Source organism: Mizuhopecten yessoensis, unplaced genomic scaffold (assembly GCF_002113885.1).
Source record: "Mizuhopecten yessoensis strain PY_sf001 unplaced genomic scaffold, ASM211388v2 scaffold5409, whole genome shotgun sequence".
NCBI classification, from domain to species: domain Eukaryota; kingdom Metazoa; phylum Mollusca; class Bivalvia; order Pectinida; family Pectinidae; genus Mizuhopecten; species Mizuhopecten yessoensis.
Genome location: NW_018406035.1, coordinates 562559 through 582002, shown reverse-complemented (window position 1 = coordinate 582002; position 19444 = coordinate 562559). Strand labels below are relative to the sequence as shown.

General features: G+C 36.3%; 4 protein-coding genes across 4 annotated transcripts; 1 reads left to right on the top strand and 3 right to left on the bottom strand.

Moving 5' to 3' along the window:
* Positions 1-1171: 1171 nt before the first annotated feature.
* Positions 1172-2376, top strand: LOC110450666 (papilin-like). The gene is made up of 2 exons (XM_021498291.1): positions 1172-1298; positions 2012-2376. The coding sequence occupies exons 1-2, from the start codon at positions 1172-1174 to the stop codon at positions 2374-2376; spliced, it is 492 nt and encodes a 163-aa protein (XP_021353966.1).
* An 8915-nt stretch (positions 2377-11291) lies between these two features.
* Positions 11292-16688, bottom strand: LOC110450665 (coadhesin-like). Its single transcript, XM_021498290.1, has 6 exons — positions 16559-16688; positions 16125-16295; positions 13738-13908; positions 12983-13147; positions 12491-12622; positions 11292-11464 (listed from the first exon to the last, which is right to left on the bottom strand). Exons 1-6 carry the CDS (start codon positions 16686-16688, stop codon positions 11292-11294), a joined length of 942 nt encoding a protein of 313 aa, XP_021353965.1.
* Positions 16689-17690: 1002 nt separating this feature from the next.
* Positions 17691-18521, bottom strand: LOC110450664 (ribosomally synthesized cyclic peptide ustiloxin B precursosr-like). The gene has a single exon (XM_021498289.1). It carries the CDS (start codon positions 18519-18521, stop codon positions 17691-17693), a length of 831 nt encoding a protein of 276 aa, XP_021353964.1.
* Positions 18522-18574: 53 nt separating this feature from the next.
* LOC110450663 (ribosomally synthesized cyclic peptide ustiloxin B precursosr-like) lies at positions 18575-19369 on the bottom strand. Its single transcript, XM_021498288.1, has one exon. It carries the CDS (start codon positions 19367-19369, stop codon positions 18575-18577), a length of 795 nt encoding a protein of 264 aa, XP_021353963.1.
* Positions 19370-19444: the final 75 nt, after the last annotated feature.

Genomic DNA, 19444 nt, shown 5'->3' with positions numbered 1-19444 from the left:
TTCCAAAATCTACTGCCACAATCGGGTATGTTTCCGGTTTAAGGGAGCGAGCATTATTTTCCGCGAATTTCGTTGGCGATTTAAGCGCCGGCTGTTGTCTTAATGAGAACTAAAATTCTAGAATGAATTCTAGAATTCATTCTAGAATTTTAGTTCCTCATTAAGACGACAAGCGGCGCTCCAGTCATAAACGATGTCGAAATCGCGATCGGTAAAACTAGCATAGCATGGAATGAACACGCAATAGATTTGTAAACGAGTGAAACAATACAAATGAACATAGAAATAATACAAATGAACATAGAATTAGATTCCAAACCAGAAGTAACTAATTCTATAACTTATCAACTAGGGAAATAATACAAATGTACATAGAATTAGATTCCAAACCAGAAGTAACTAATTCTATAAAAAATAATTATGGCGGTGATCCCCTTCCATACATGACTAGTTTGCCATGTACTCTTCATCATGATCAGCTAAATTGGTCTCGTTCAGATGACACTGTACATATCGCAGAAATCATCGAAAAGAAATACTTCACCGGCTCTTCTATATTAATCAGTATTTATTATTTTTACATATTATTCCCGACAAGTGATTGGCCAGAAGTGAATCATATGTCCAACGATAAAAAATCGATATTGACATGGAGCGCGTGATTTCTGTTAAAGGACTGGGTGTTTCTAAAAATAGAATTATGACGTGTCTCCAAACGAACGCATTGTCCCGCATCCGTAGCTTTTTGCTGTGTTTTTTTTCTCAGATTGCTATCATTACTGTTTTGAAAATAATAAAACAATTGTAGCCGTTGACTTCGGTCGATATCTGGATTTATCGACCCGACTGCGTCCTCTGTCAATATATCTTTTCTCGGGTTGATAAATCCAGGTATCGACCTCAGTCAAAGGCTATAATTGAATAGTATTGTTTTTCAGGATTCTGTTAAAACAAGGTTACATGTATCGATCAACCTGCAAAAATAATTAAAATTGAAACATGATAATCAGTATTGTATTAAAGTTTCTTTTATGCTAGATCACTATGTTGGCGAATTAAACAAATATCCCTCATAATCTTGATATATTAATCAATTTCCAGTAATATGTGCGTCTATAAATAGTAACAATTTATGAAAGCCAGAGATGATGTATGTCATAAAGACGTTAAAATGACACTGCTGCCAATGAGAGTGAAAATCAGAGAAACACAGTGTGTGCGTAGGGGGACTAAATGTAGATGGTATAAAGACAAAGGTGGCACAGAGCTGACAATTGGGGCACTCAACAGTGTCGCAGGTGTTGATTAGAGGAAAGTCGAGGGACCTGCATCGGCTAGGCTAATTGAGTGCTTACTAAACATGAGTATGTTAGTTATAACACAAATTAATAGACGATCTGGTCTTCAAAAGCATTAATTTGATAAATAATGTACACATGCGCAGCCCGTCCTCCTAACTAAATCGCAAATAGTTTCATAATTGAAAAATTTAACCTAACCATTTTAGAATTTGTTTTTATTTTTTTGTATTTAGTAAAGGAAACTAATGGACACCTCTTTGCATTATTTATAATTCTTTGCTGACAACTTTAGGTAAACAAAATGTCGAATCAATCGGTTCTCTTCTTAATCGGAGATATATGACAGATTGTCAGAACTCTCAACTTTTAATAGTTCCCACTTTGAACCATTTGAGTATTAACACGGTAAACAAAAGATGTAAGATCTTAAGCCAATCAAAAATGTTAATGCACAATTTACAGATGTATTATGTTGAATGAGTTAGAAAATGAGAAAAAGCTGTTAACCAAGAATCAATTAAATAATGCTCAAATAAAGCTCTTCTTAAGATCTTAAGCATTTCTCTTTGCATATAGCCGTTGCAGTGCCATTATATTTCAATATTGCTTTCAAACTAAAATATAAATGTCACCATTTCTATCTCTCAAATCAGACTTCTAAGAAGCTGTATACAGAACACAGTAAGTGAAAAACGCAGATGATACTACAGATACTACAGATGCTACAGATGATACTACAGATACTATAGCTGATACTACAGATACTACAGCTGATTCTACAGATGATACTACAGATACTACAGCTGATTCTACAGATGATACTACAGATACTACAACTGATTCTACAGATGATACTACAGATACTACAGCTGATTTTACAGATGATACTACAGATACTACAGCTGATTCTACAGATGATACTACAGATACTACAGCTGATTCTACAGATACTTCAGCTGATTCTACAGCTGATTCTACAGATACTACAGATGATACTACAGATACTACAGATGATACTACAGATACTACAGCTGATTCTACAGATACTACAGAACTTAGCACACATAAAATGTAGTATACTCAGTTTTTCTGTACAAGTGAAAACAATTACGACATTATTTCAGATCGGGTCCATCGGGCAGTGTCGTTCGCCTGTCTCTTTTGTTATCCAAGCTAAATAGGAAGTTGAATGGATAATACCTGGTGAGAATCATAACAAACATTATTCATATCGACTTTGTTTACCATAGGTTAAGTGGAAGTGGAAAATGGCTTCGTATTGGTCAGAAAAAATGCAAACACTTGATCTGGGCCTTGAGCGAAATATTTGCAAAATGGACCCGATGTAAATTGTGAAAGAGTGGAAAATGTTCCAGCAAATCACAGGTCGTCAAAATAGCCATATTATATTTCAAATCAGGGCAAAAATGACAGCTGGTCATAAGAAGACACATTTACATTAGTGTTTGGTTATCAATCGATCATGAGGCCTGAGTTTAACGAGGGGTCTTTCAAAGATCAGTCAACATATCTATGATACATCCCCGTCCCCGTGTTTGCCTCTCTTCATTTTTACCCTTTAGATTTTATTTTGCCCTGTCAGATTCTAAGCCAGACAAGACCAAAACAATTTTACCCCTACTTTATAATTATACTTTTAATTAAAAGTAACTTTTCTACTTCGGGCGCCATCGCAGGTACGACAACTATTGCATTGATGGTACCTTTCTTTTGAATATTAAATTACTTTAAAAAAACCAAATCAGAAGTTTGATCACCCGGATGTCTGAATTTAAGCTATTACTAAAATGCATACTTAATTAGATTGATTATAAATTTACGCCGATAGTTTAACTATTCTGTCTTATGAGAGGGGCTAATACTTCTTTACTCAAGACTAAGTATCCCTGACCTAAGGCTGCTCTTTCAAAGACAACTTTCTTATACAATGTAATGTAATGTGGTTAGGCCTGATATATATATTCAACCATGATACCTTTCATCAATACGAACAATACGTTCCCGTTGATGTTCCCTATCAAATCAGGTCCCTTAACTCCCTTATTACGGAGGCACTGAGTGTGTATTCCTATAGCTGTTATCATCTATTACATATTTTTGGCACTGCTCTACTCTCTACAGGGAGGCCTACCAATTAATTTATACTTTGTTTTCCCTTAAAAATTGCTTTTACCTGAATTGTTTCCATATATATAATTGAAACAGAAAATGTGTATTTATTCAAAATGAGTTGAATTGTCCATTACTGCACGATACCTGATATTGGTATTGGTCAATACAATAATTCAAACATTTGTATCGAGATACATTGAAGTTACATTCAAAAGTACTTTTTTAAGTTAGGAGCCGAATCACATAACTGAATTACCAGGTATATGACGTCATATTGAGTCATTTCGGTACATATCTAACAACTATTGTACATACGTTTCCAGCATAGCCGAAATTGACATCGATTTTATGGACAACTCGTACACATTTTACACCTTTGTGTGCATACGCTTCATTGGTCATTTGTCTGATGAAGGTGACAGTGTGCATATCGTACTTACATCGAAACGTCACATAGAAAATTGTATTGGTTGTGTAAAAAAGAACTTCTCATAATCCATACTCACCAACATGAAGAAAATGTTTAGAGATATTTGAAGTCATTACACAATATAAATAATAAGTCCAATTAGTCTCAAAAATCACATAAATGTAGTAAAAAATCCTCATCAGAGTACGTTATCATTAACTATTTTAATCAAGCCGAAAGGGTTTTCATTTACATGCTTGGAACTTTGTTATGAATTCCATGATATCACATGCATGTATCTTGATAAATTTGTACCGAAATATAGTTTTTTTCAGTGACATGATACACTAGCAAACACTATAAAAACTTAAAAAAAATATACTGTTGGACCAAGATATACATCTGCCTTATGAAAGGCATACTTAATCATATATTCAATCTACAAAATAAAAGAAATACAGCTTGACCAAAAAAACTACGTCAGATTTACCCAAGGATAACATAATGCACAAACAGACGTTTTACATACAATTTATAAACGTACTTAGATACATATCTACCTGTTTTACACAGGAACAAAGTTTGAAAAAATATTTCATTTGAACACAGAATTTGATCAAAATACGCTATATACACATGAATCTATTCCGTCTTTGCGTATTGCAGAGTTATCTTCTCTTGTGAACAGGTATTGATCACTAGAGAAGATAACTCTGCATTACGCAAAGACGGAATATGCCAGTCAGAAATATAAAGGAACAAGGTATCATATACCCAAAAGATATATGTAGTTAGACATGATATGGAACCTAGATATAAGTTTCATTTACACATGGACCCTTCTAGTACATGTATATGATGTTTACAGCTCGGTTTAAATTAAACCTTAATTGGTTGTTTCTTACAACAGAAAAAAACATGTATACACATCTGATAGATTTACATAAAACATATATCGCCGGTTCGAAATAGATGTTTACACAAGAAACAGTACATATCATTATGCAATGGAACATAGAAACAGGTCACCATGATGTCATATTCCGTCTTTGCGTATTGCAGAGTTATCTGCTCTTGGGAGCAGGTATTGATTGTTACATCATTGGTTTGTGAGAGTAACGTCATCAATTTTTGAGAAAACGACGTAATTTTCACACACAAATCAATGACGTAACAATCAATACCTGCTCCCAAGAGAAGATAACTCTGCAATATGCAAAGACGGAATACCCGATTTGCAAACTAGTATATATACACTGTGATCGGGATCGTGTAAGGGAGAATTAGAAAATACCTCATGCAATAATGCAAATATTTTGAGCAGACATGGATACATATTTACATTTCACAAAGGAGCACGTTATTGATTCTATTAACAGCGAAACAGTTGTTTATTTAGTAAGAGATAAAAGTTATCTGTTGATTAAAGACACATTCAAATTGTACTACTTGTTTGTTCAATTGAAGTCGCATAGGGATTGAAAGGATTGTTTGACATGTACATTAGCAGTAGCTGATCTACATATCCTGTGGAGCGCGTTAGTAATGTACATGACAAAAATCCATCCAATTCAAATATTTACGTTACGATAAACTACAATAAAAAAGTTACAACGCTTTTTGTAAATTGAATATTTTAATATTAGTATCGGACAGAAAACCATGAAAAGGAACAGCCAGAACTCCAGCCTGCACACAAACTTCAAATGCGCGACTTCCGCCCATCAGCTGATTTTGTTGAAACGAAAATATATATCTAGAATCTAATATTAACCAACACTTGAAAATCTAATGATAACCAACACTTGATATTCCTTTCATTTTTGAAAGTTGAAATTAATTAATGTTTTTAAACACCGAACAGTGCATATTTTACAAAGTTTGTGTCCGCACTATTTTACATCATCGGTCATCATAGTTCCCCTACAGGACAAACTTCGTCAGTAGGCATACAGCTCATTTGAAGTTAAACGTACAGCCGTGGAATATGTATATGATGATAAGTTGATGGATTAAGTACCCTGAGTCATTACAAAGTTCTCTGGGTTTCATGTGCAAGTTGACGTCAAGGGGATTACGCAGCCGGACGTTTCGGTGTTAGAAAGTTTGTGACCACGAGGAACCGATTGCGAGTCGGAAGTCAGTATTAGATATGACAATGTTATCAATAAAAAAATAATCTAAAATTGAAAATAATAATAGTAATGGTACAATAGTGCCTCCTTTATGATTTTTGTAATGTTTATTATCCAATTACGTTATCCCGGAGAAGAGGAGATGACTCTTCTCATAAACGGTACTATGCGTAGTAATATGAAGTTTTCATTGTGTGTGCAGATGAGTGGTTGCACTAGAATCGCTGTAATCGTAGTGTATTCATGGTCTAATGACAGTTGTTTTCAGTTGGTTGATGCATGTACATAACTAATATCAAGAATGTAAATATGAGCAAATGCGTTTGATAAAGGGAACATCATACAGTATCTGTTTGTGTGTGTTTTTGTTTGCTAAATATAAGACACGCGCAATATGTTTGTATGGTTAAAGACAAATGCTACATGAGTATTAAATAAAAATAAATATATAGGTACATGCTTGTTAATAAAGGATGCCTTTGTTTTCAGAAAAAGGCGCATGACATCTCTTTGTTTCGCCAAGGATACAAGATATATTAATAACAATAACGATAATATCTTTTATTTAACCAGGGTTACATATTTAGACAATGTCTAGCTTACAATATGGCACTGAAGCAAACTATATATACAAGTATGAAAACAATTTAAGATAACAGTATAACTATGCAGTATATGATATCATTACAGTCAATGTAACTTAAAATTTGGAACTCCTAAAATATAATTTAATAGAGAACACTTGCATATCAAACAAATGTTACTGAATGATATGGTTAAGCACTATCATAGTCAAATATTCATACAACACTAATTTAGCAAAGGGTAACAAATGACAAGATATACAATAATAGTGTCATTAAAATAAGACAATGAAGTCGGGGGTGTAAAAAGTCATTTATAATAGAAATCATCCAATGACATTTGCCTTTTACTAGAAACAAGATGTAGGAAACTATATTTATGCATTATAATATCTATATAAGGGAGATTATCACAGATACCCTATTCATACTGCAATGCCCGATCGTCAGGTACTCAAGACTCTAAGCAGTCTGCCGTCCGGCCGAGTATCTTTCCTGACGATGCATTGTATAATTTAAAAACATATCCGTTTGGTTGTTGGCTTGTGGCAAATTCTTCAAAAATGACTCAACAAAGAAATCAAGTTAAAGTGGAAATTTATTTGTAGACATTTAAGTGACAAGTAAACAATATAAAAGCACACCCAACAGCAGCCTGAGAGTATCCTGTACAATGTTGAGATGAGTTGTCTCCCTTTGATTAATAGACAATGTGATTATAAATTAATCAGCAGGTTGTTAAATATGAACAAAGTAGTTGTATCTCTTTAATGTATGCTTCAGATATCTGTTGTTAAAGATGCTGTTGCTAAACTATTTAGCTGCACATAGTATTTTTGTTTCTGATACATATCTCCTATATTGTTCCTAGTACATTTCTCCTAAATTGTGCCTAGTATATTTCTCCTAAATTGCACCTAGTACATTTCTCCTAGTACATGGCGCCTTTACTCCTAGTAATCTCATAATGACCTCCTAGTACTTTTCTCCTCACCTATCTCCTAATATTACTGTTACATATTCTAATTTTCCTAGTGATCTCCTAGTATTTCTCTCTTAATACCTTAACACCGGCCCTCTGCTCCTTCTCCATCTCTGCTACTTAAAAGGTATCAAAGTCAGCTGCTTGCTTAGCCTGGTTTCTCCGCTTTGCCTGCTTTCGCCTCTGAGGTCAAAATGACACTGAGCCTTCGAATCTCCCGGCTCTCAATTTATAGAAAGTGCTAGCCAATCATATTGCTTGAATTTACTTACACGAGAGATCTCCCGCGTTAAAGATACTAAGTGAATAAAGTCCGAGAGATCCGAGTAAATACTATGTTGATGACTCCTGAGTGTTACCGAAAAGATAAACAAATATGGCTGCCTTAGAAGACGAACCGCTTTGTCTGAGACAAACTTTCTACTCTAATGGACTATACAAGTTCAGACAGTATGATTACATGGAATACACATGACCGGTATGATGTTATATTACCACGCTGAACAATCGTTTTGAGTATAAACGTGTGTTTCCCGTAAAAATACAGATTACACCTGGCGGTGGACTTGTCGTCTGCTCATACACATTGGTTCAATATGCAGTCTTCACCTCGCATTTAAACACTTATATCGTATAATTTACAGACTCACAACACAATATTACGGCCTTATTTGGATGGAATACTTGTATCATGTTACAATTTGATGAAATACAACAATATGAGATAATTTACAGACGAAATTGCTGTATCAATAAGAGTGCAGATTCGGTGTTCATATCGGACTATGTAAGCTTTCAGCATACGAATCTTGATAATTACACACTTCAACAACATCTCACATTAAGATTTAAAATAGAATACGTATAGAATGACACAATCTCATAAAACATAACAATCTCAAAGTATTCAATGTGAATTCGTGTACAATAATGGAACAATAATACTGTCACTTTCTAACTATATGTACAAAACATGAACACACAATTTACTTGGATAATAGGCCAACCGGCATAACAATACGATAGATTAAGTATCACAAAAAAATGTTTTGAAATTGAAACTTAAGACTACTTGTAGTATATAAATAAAATACGCCGGTATATAGCTAAGATTTTGTAAAGTAATGGTGCAAGTATCTGCTTTTTATAAGCCCAGCACTACCCCAGTCTCTAACTGCATTACTAGCTTCATTCCACAAGATACAAATGACCTTTTGAGATAATTGAAACATACAGTTTGTTTGATACAGAAGCTCGAGTTGTTCTTCCATTAACAGTTTGTACATAGGAAAACATATTCACTGAAAGTACCCGGGGATTCAAAATGTAGAATTTTATAAGAAAGGACCATTGTTTTTTAAACTTAAAAATCTGCTATTGGCATCCATTTTAATTTTTTCAAAAAGTGACCTGGATGAAGTAAGAATGTCCCTTACATTTAACGATATCTAAGCTGCTCTTTTCTATATTCAGATATAACTTGTTGCTAGGTTCACTCATGACAGTAGAACAGTACATACAATGAAGAAAACCATACTGTACACTTTTGTAATAACATCGTTCGACATAAATGACCTTAGTCTCCTTAACACACCAATTCTGTTTGAAATGTTCTTTGTAACATACTCAATATGCTCTTTCCAAGAGAGAGAACTATCGATAAACACCTACATCTAGTAGTTTTGCACAGTTTACAGTTTCAACCGTGAGATCCCCTACTTTCAAAATCAGCTGCCGACATCTTGCGAGCTTTTGAGAGGACCCTATCATCATACATTAGGTTTAAGTTAGACTAAGGCTCAATTTATTATCCTTCATCCATTTAACTGTGATTAAGATATCTTCTGACATTTTTGCTTCCAGACTCACTGTTTTTCCTTCTCACTCTGTGACGTACTGTCTGTAAACATCATAGCTACAGAATGTTTCAAATACTCCAAATTAACAGCACTGGCCCTAAAATAGCGCCCTGGGAACACTAAATGGGAGCAAATAATCCGACAATACACCGGAGAAACTTACTGCTTGTGTTCTCCCAGTGAGGTACCATTTGCAAAAAATTAAGGCTGAAGCAGATTCACCATATGCATTGAAGTTTTACAACAGAACAGTATGATTAAGTGTATCGAAAGCATCGCGAAGGTCAATAAAAACAACACCAGCAAGACCAGTCAGACACTATTGTTCAGCCATTGGTCTACTACACTTATCAGAGAGGTATCTTTTGAATGGTTTGGTCAAAACCCAAATTAAATGTCGCTTTAAAATTTATTTGAAGTTAAATAATCGTAAAAAAGTATTATGTACATGTCTTTCTATATTTTACTTAGACCTACCAGTACATAGACTGGTCTATAATTGTTTACAGATGTGGGGTAACACGCATTAAAAATCGGAGTGACATTTGCTCTTTTCCACTCTGAGGGAAAGACAGCGTTGGATATTGACATATTGTATAAATAGATAAGAGGGAATACAAAAGCTTCTCCTGCACATTTCAAAAGTCCGACTGATATACCATCCAGGTATGTGTTTAATTTGAATGCGTAAAATCTGCTGTAATTATTGGAATGCTATAATGCATCTCCGTATCAAAGCTCTCAATGTCAAAAAGACTATCGTCAAAATTGCTGATGTAAGTTGTAGAGTAACATCAAGATTTTCAGTCTGGAAGTCTTAAGCTCATCAATGTTAACTTCACCCAAAACAACAAAGTTTTGTTTTTCAGTTGATAGTCTGGCAATAGCCGTATCAAGTGTATCATACAAGTCAACTCGATCGTTTGGCGGTCTGTAGACATTAACACATGAAATTGGTATTGAGTTTGTCTGTCGTATTTTTATAGAAAGTAGTTTTAATGTCCCAGTAGGGTCAACACTATCCTCACGTGCAGAAATGTTGTCATGAACGTATATGGCAACGCCACCACCATGCCTATTGCGATCCTTCCGAAATATCAATATGTCAGAATCATCTATAGTACTGTCAAGATGACTTTCCGACACCGCAAATATCGCAAAGGTATGGTTTCTCAGTAATATTCGTATGTGGTCAACTTTGCTAGGGAGACTCCTTACATTAAGATGCCCAAATGTCAAGCCCTTTGAACGATCTTGGATAAAAGTGTATGATACCTGGTCAAAGTCATACAACGTAGAAAATGGTCCACACAGCTATAACAAATCCATTTCAAGTTTACGTGTGTTTGATAAGTAGTCACATAGGTAGAATGAAACACTGCTGGACAACTCACACAGGTCGCATAATCCAATTGACATACAGGTAGAGTACATTGGAAACAGTTCGTTCCTGTACTAACAGGTAAGTATTCTCCAGGTGAGACACTGCCAGGTAGGGGATTAGTGCCCTGGTGAATGGGTCCAGGGTTTAGCTCAACGTCGTTTGAGAGAATAAGACATATGTGTAAAAATAGTTAAAAAAAATGCACACTCTCCTTGTTTTCTGCGAGTTCCTACTAGTGTATATAACTCCAAGTAAAAATATTCTTGCTAAAATCTCTCTTTAAAAAGAAAAAAAAAGAAAAAAATAACACAAGCCAAGTGTTTCCACAAGATATAGTATACTGCTTGAGTGAAGTAAAGTTGATAAAACGGAACAAGTAGCAGGAGAGCAAATAAAACTCCTCCTACCCCAGCGTCCATCTTGGAACTTGCTTAATATATGTTTGTTTCAATACTGAGAAATGTCTTGGTATGATTTTATTCTTCGATCTCCATCTCTCACATGTTACTGTAGTGATATTACTTTGTCCTGTTCATTCCTGAAGTAGCGATAAAGGTTAACACAATCCAGACCAATGACAAGTACGAACGGAATGATCAGTAGGACAGATCCTACAACTCCAATGGTTTTTGTTGACACTCTGGAATCTCTGGCCGATACTTTCTTTCCGATAGTCTCTGTTCAAAAATCAATAAAGCCATTACATGTCTATGACATATTTAGAAACCTTTTCTAGGTAGCAAAGATGCATTGCTGGCAAGACCACTTATTTTCTTTAAGCTTTTTACCGCAAAATGCTGTAACTACACGTGTTTCCATACTTGAAGTATCACAGTAATCCAGCGCTAAACCTGATACACTCAGGGGACAAAGTCTAAATTACTTTTAGGAAATACATTGTGTGCCATGTGCTTAAATTATGCAACTATTTAAAATATAATTGATGAATTGAGGTAAAACGATATAGTTTGATTTCATTTCATGCAATACCAGTTCCGTATTTAGCACAATGATTACACCAGCTATTATAATACCCTAGAAACAAGGAGCATTTTTTGAAACATGAATGAAAAGCAGTTTTCGGGAAGCAAACGTGAAATGATGTGCGTAATGTTTTGCAGGTAATGTTTATACATAAAAATTGTGGTATGTTATAAGAGCAATTCAGCACATAAGGTCTTAACGACTTTTTAGATGTTAATAGGTTATTTCGAGAACGGATATATTTCACTCAGCCTAAAGCCCTCGCGGAATATATCCATACGCTCGATGCAATTGTTCAATCTAAAACGTCCAATGAACACATACGTATGGTATTGCATATACATTGTACATCAAAAAGATGGAAACTTGAAAAAAAGGTCTATAATGAGAGCACAACAATAGAACTCGTATTTAAGAATGCGTTTATAAACAAACAGTTGCGAAATATGAGTTCAGACAATATGTGAAAAGCAATATCTTCAAATGAGATAAAAGGGAGTGACGTCATACATTCACACAACAAAGAGCTCGACGGTTATTCAAAAGATCCAGAAGTCCAGGCATGTTTATACTGTACATGGCATCAATAAGAAAAAGGCTCGATCACCGAAAATATTAGTTATTGTAAACATGACCCTTTCATGCCAAATACTGACATAGTTTAACCAATTTTGATAGATTTGATTTATGATGAACATTGTGTCGCATGCTATACATACTTGAAAGCTTAGATACGTCCACGGCCAGCTCATCTTTGATTTCCTTCACCAAAACTATCAGTTCCTCTGCACTTATGTTCTTAATCTCAGCAACTCGCGATAATGGGCATCGACACGGGCGCCGGACAGCTGCTGATGACCATAAAACAAACACAAGATATGACAATATAATTTTGAAACTGCAAAGCCAATAGGTAACCTTATTGACCTGTATATTTGAACATTCATATCTTTATCATTAGGTAGTAGTCTCTTGATTAGGTCATATTGTGCAGTACATAATAATTAATAAATTTCGTCCTATTTGTTGGAACAATGTTTTAAAAATGACACAAAAATCAGCCAAAGATTTTATACACAGCAAATGTCCAGAAATATACCGCATACCACAGTGGAACTGCGTCGACTGTGCTGGTAAAATAGCACACGCTGAACACGACAGATTACAACTGTAACTAGTTTATATCATCATAAGAACTTTACTATACTAACATTTTGGAATGTCACAATTCTCCGACTGCCTTGGGCGATGAGGGCAGTAATCTCCCCCGTGGGCGGGAGTGGGCTTAGTGCACGTGCGACATCTTGTTCTTCTCACATTTCGGTTGACTAATGCGCATGCACTCCAGCTCTTCCATGATTCCCAACCTCCATGAACTAAAGAAATGTACACAAAACATGCAATGTATCGTTCATCCTTGTATTATCCATGCATGCTGCTCACAAAATGGCATATATATAGCTATACTTTACCTGAAATATGTTTTTCCCTATTTTTTGTAGTGTTGTGTTATTTATTGATGCACTCCATCAATCACAGTGACTTTCTGATTGTAACATGTTATCTTTGTGATACATTCTATCAAGCACAGCTCTTGGAGTACAGTTTAAGTTATTAGTAGCAAATCTTTGCAAATTTGTTGTTCTACATACTCGTAATTTCGTTAATTGTGTTGTACGCTTGGTCAATAGTAAGTTATTAGCTTTTTTTCAAGGTAGTGTCTGGTTCTGCTGGGATTATTGAAGCGCTAGCATATCCATAGGTTCATCAAAAATAGATAGTAAGAGTTTTATAATGTATTTAGCAGGTAAGCGTCACGTTTATACAAAATAAATTACAATGAAAATGCTTGAGATCTTGAAGAGATGTACAAGATTCTATATTGTTCATATATCAACCTTTCAGAATTACTTTTACCAATACATGTATATACTTATGGCTCATTATCCTTAGAAGCGTCATTTACCTGGACAGGTTGATAAAGTACAGATTGTGGAGTCCCTCCATCTACCCTGACAGTCGATTCCGCCATGATTTGGTGCAGGATTGTCACATGTACGATTCCTTAACTGTAGACCCGACTCACAGGTAGCGGAACACACACCCCATTGTTCCCAGCTTCCCCACATACCATCCACTGATTAATCAAACAACAGAAAATCAAATAAAATAAACAACATTTATAGAATTCGTTCTAAATACATAAGTGGTTCAATGAATTAAATTGAATTTTTTTTTTGAAACCACTGTGAATGTTCTCCAGTATTGATCTTTAATTCTACTATCAAGCAATGAAATTCACATACTTCAACTTGCCAAGTTGTCTTTAACAGTTGGACCCAACGGGACACGAAAGAGCACTACATTAATTGGACAATAGGAAATAAGTGTCCGACCAGACGTATAGTTATAAGAAGCAATCATATTCTTGCCACAGTTAACATAAAGGCATCTTTTTTCCCTGTATCTGTCATTGGTAAATAAATAAAATAGTTTCAACAGAATTATAGACTTCATCTTCGACGAAATATGCGGTAACATATACGATATAGTATTCGATTTTAACATCAAACTATTATATAAAAAAAGCACCATGAACAAAATTTATGTAGCTTTAAAGCGTTGTTTTATTCTTTGCAGCATATCTCTCTTTCGAAGTGATGAGTCGGTAATTAAAACGTATAAACTGCACTTCAGCACAAAGCTAACAACAATCCGGAGGTCATTAAAAAGAAGACAGCTGGAATCGAGGAAACACTTCAACAGCAGAAACCAAGGAAACACTAAAACAACAGAAACCGATGAAACACCAAAACATCAGGAGTCGGGGGAAACTGAATACTAGAGAAACTGATGAAAGACTGAACATGTCTTATCTGGTGTCTCTGAACAAAGCCTATGCATGGTATGTTGTATAGGTGGTGAGTGCCACTGCTGGCTGGCATTGAGTCCCATGGGGATAAGGTATTTATTGCAAAAAGTTAAAGAGCGAGAATGACGTTGAGTAGCACACCCGTTCGGACTATGAACATTTGTTATGGGTCACATCAGCCTCTCGCAAGGAAATATGGTACTTTTATGATATGAGGGTCGATGTTTTTTCATTAATTTGATTATAGTGTTGTGGTGAGGACGTGCATTGCATTAATTCGTTTTAGATTTAAACGGCGGTTGTCGTTTACAAAGCAGAGGACGCTTACCCTTCTGGATTCCCTGGTCTTATTCTCTTTTTTCTTATTTAAGGGTTTCCATGTAAATCTTTCAATTGGTCATTTTTTACCACATTTTTTTCAATTTGAGTTTGAATTATGATGTTTCTCTTGATTCTTTTAATTTTTTTTTAAACGATCATGTCAACATTGCACAGATGACAGAATTCTGCATTTTTTCGGGAATAGTTCAATATCAATATCGCTACTATAACTTGTTCGTTTAAATGTAGTTGAGACCAAAATTACACGTTACCCGTACACTAGTATATATATCCCAAGGATACAATACCTTCATTTTTGAAATGCAAATATTCGAGTACAAAAAGTATAAAGCATAGGATATAAATACACATTAGTATGTGTGCTAACCAACGTATAAAAAGAGCATACCTCAATCAGCATATACATTCATCTGTTATGTCTTAAACATATTTAATAAAATTGTTCAAACATAAACAAGAATGCTCAATGTACAATGCAGTTTGACGCAGCTGATGAAATCATTCCATTATTGCGGAATGTGTGTACGATAAGAGGATAAATGCATTAGCTAATGATCGGTAGTGTACCTAGTTGTTTGGCTGTCACTGGTTCGGTTCTCACTTTGAGTTCACTTTGACCTATTAGAAATTGTCGTCAGTGAAAACAATATCGTTACCGTCCCGGAACCTCTGTTCATATGCTTCTATTTTTTAACGTGCTCGGCATTATTTTCATTGTTGAATATCTACCCTTGCCTCGTCGATATTGAGTATTAGGTGTGTTTTTGTTTACACCTCAGTGCTGTTTTGCTGTTAACAGAAATATCATATGATTTTGACATGTATATGGTTGAACAATGTTTTAAACTTTTCCAGAAAAAAACGCGGTCACCTGATTAAAGAAAACACGAGGTTTTACTAATTGCATGTATAAAAATTACACTCCAACGTTTCTGAAAAATATGTATTATGTTCATTGCGATTCATGCATTGCCTTAGTCTGTAAAATGGTTTGTATCATTTGATAACAAATTACTCGTTATTTTACAGTTTATTCAAATTAAAAAAAAAAATAGAAATTTCAAATTCATTTGGACATACCTGGTGTTTTTGTTAAATACTTATAAAAAGTTGACGATCTATGCAATTTGTAAACTTACCTGCACAAGGTGTCAAAACACAGGGCGTTACCTCAGAAGTAACACCCTCACAATAAGTGCCACCACCCATTTGAGCTGGACTGTCACACTTCCTGCTTCTCTTTATGCTTCCTGTTCCGCATGTGACAGAGCATGCGCCCCAGGGACCCCACGCTTCCCATCCACCTGCTCCTGTGGTGCAAAGAAAACCCCACATCAGCATCTTTAGTTTACCCCGTTCTTTCGTATAGAGACCTAAAGCTACTATTCGACAGTTTCTTGATATTGTAGAAAACACCCTACCCTCATTTTGGATCGGTTCTTTATTTTCATATGTGAAATTCCGTGGTCCTTGATGTGTTATCTCAGTTGCATCAGGTAGTCCTCTACTTTATTAGTGTCCGAGACAGTACCCAGAAGGTAGTCCTCTACTTTATTAGTGTTCGAGACAGTACCCATAAGGTAGTCCTCTACTTTATTAGAGTCCGAGACAATACCCATATGGTAGTCCCCTACTTTATTAGTGTCCGAGACAGTACCCATAAGGTAGTCCTCTACTTTATTAGTGTCCGAGACAGTTCCCATAAGGTAGTCCTCTACTTTAAGTACCCATAAGATAGTCCTCTGGTTTATTAGTGTCCGAGCCCGTCCCCATAAGGTAGTCCTCTACTTTATTAGTGCCCGAGACAGTACACATAAGGTAGTCCTCTATTTTATTACTGCCCGAGACAGTACCCATAAGATAGTCCTCTGGTTTATTAGTGTCCGAGACAGTACCCAGAAGGTAGTCCTCTACTTTATTAGTGTCCGAGACATTACCCATATGGTAGTCCCCTACTTTATTAGTGCCCGAGACAGTACCCATAAGGTAGTCCTCTATTTTATTACTGCCCGAGACAGTACCCATAAGATAGTCCTCTGGTTTATTAGTGTCCGAGACAGTACCCATAAGGTAGTCCTCTACTTTATTAGTGTCTGCGACAGTACTCATAAGGAAGTCCTCTACTTTATTAGTGTCTGAGACAGTACCCATGAGGTGGTTCCCTACTTTATTAGTGTCTGAGACAGTACCCATAAGGTAGTCCTCTACTTTATTAGTGTCCGCGACAGTACTCATAAGGTAGTCCTCTACTTTATTAGTGTCCGAGACAGTACCCATAAGGTAGTCCTCTACTTTATTAGTGTCTGAGAAAGAACCCATAAGGTAGTTCTCTACTTTATTAGTGTCCACGACAGTACCCATAAGGTAGTCCTCTACTTTATTAGTGTCCGAGACAGTATCCATAAGGTAGTCCTCTACTTTATTCGTGTCCGAGACAGTTCCCATAACGTAGTCTTCTACTTTATTAGTGTCCGAGACAGTTCCCATAAAGTCCTCTACTTTATTAGTGTCCGCGACAGTCCTCATAAGGTAGTCCTCTACTTTATTAGTGGCCGAGACAGTATCCATAAGGTAGTCCTCTACTTTATTCGTGTCCGAGACAGTTCCCATAAGGTCGACTTCTACTTTATTAGTGTCCGAGACAGTATCCATCAGGTAGTCCTCTACTTTATTAGAGCCTGAGACAGTACCCATAAGGTAGTCCTTTACTTTGTATTAGTGCCCGAGACAGTACCCATAAGGTAGTCCTCTACTTTATTAGAGCCTGAGACAGTACCCATAAGGTAGTCCTTTAAATTATTAGTGTCCGACACAGTACCCATAAGGTAGTCCTCTACTTTATTAGTGTCCGAGACAGTTCCCATAAGGTAGTCCTCTACTTTATTCGTGTCCGAGACAGTTCCCATAAGGTAGTCTTCTACTTTATTAGTGTCCGAGACAGTACCCATAAGGTAGTCCCCTACTTTATTAGTGCCCGAGACAGTACCCATAAGGTAGTCCTCTACTTTATTAGAGCCTGAGACAGTACCCATAAGGTAGTCCTCTAATTTATTAGTGTCCGAGACAGAACCCATCAGGTAGTCCCCTACTTTATAAGTGTCCGAGACAGTACCCATAAGGTAGTCCTCTGCTTTATTAGTGTTCGAGACAGTTCCCATAAGGTAGTCCTCTACTTTATTAGTGTCCGAGACAGAACCCATAAGGTAGTTCTCTACTTTATTAGTGTCCGAGACAGAACCCATCAGGTAGTCCTCTACTTTATAAGTGTCCGAGACAGTACCCATAAGGTAGTCCCCTACTTTATTAGTGCCCGAGACAGTACCCATAAGGTAGTCCTCTTCTTTATTAGTGTTCGAGACAGTTCCCATAAGGTAGTCCTCTTCTTTATTAGTGTTCGAGACAGTTCCCATAAGGTAGTCCTCTGCTTTATTAGTGTTCGAGACAGTTCCCATAAGGTCGTCCTCTACTTTATTAGTGTCCGAGACAGAACCCATCAGGTAGTCCCCTACTTTATAAGTGTCCGAGACAGTACCCATAAGGTGATCCCCTACTTTATTAGTGTCCGAGACGGTACCTATAAGGTAGTCCTCTACATTATTAGTGTCCGAGACAGTATCCATATGGTAGTCCCGTACTTTATTAGTGTCCGCGACAGGTAGTCCCATAAATTATTAGTGTCCGAGATAGTTCCCATCAGGTATTCCTCTTCTTTATTAGTGTCCAAGACAGTATCCATATGGTAGTCCCTTACTTTATTAGTGTCCGAGACAGTACCCAGAAGGTAGTCCCCTACTTTATTAGTGCCCGAGACAGTACCCATAAGGTAGTCCTCTACTTTATAAGTGTCCGAGACAGTATCCATAAGGTAGTCCTCTACCGAGACAGTACCCATAAGGTAGTCCTCTTCTTTATTAGTGTTCGAGACAGTTCCCATAAGGGAGTCCTCTACTTTATTAGTGTCCGAGACAGAACCCATAGGGTAGTCCTCTACTTTATTAGTGTCCGAGACAGAACCCATCAGGGAGTCCTCTACTTTATAAGTGTCCGAGACAGTATCCATAAGGTAGTCCTCTACCGAGACAGTACCCATAAGGTAGTCCTCTACTTTATAAGTGTCCGAGACAGTACCCATAAGGTGATCCCCTACTTTATTAGTGTCCGAGACGGTACCTATAAGGTAGTCCTCTACATTATTAGTGTCCGAGACAGTATCCGTATGGTAATCCTCTACTTTCTTAGTGTCCGAGACAGTATCCATATGGTAGTCCCCTAAATTATTAGTTTCCGAGATAGTTCCCATCAGGTATTCCTCTACTTTATTAGTGTCCAAGACAGTATCCATATGGTAGTCCCTTACTTTATTAGTGTCCGAGACAGTACCCATAATGTAGTCCCCTACTTTATTAGTGTCCGAGACAGTATCCATATGGTAGTCCCATAAATTATTAGTGTCCGAGAT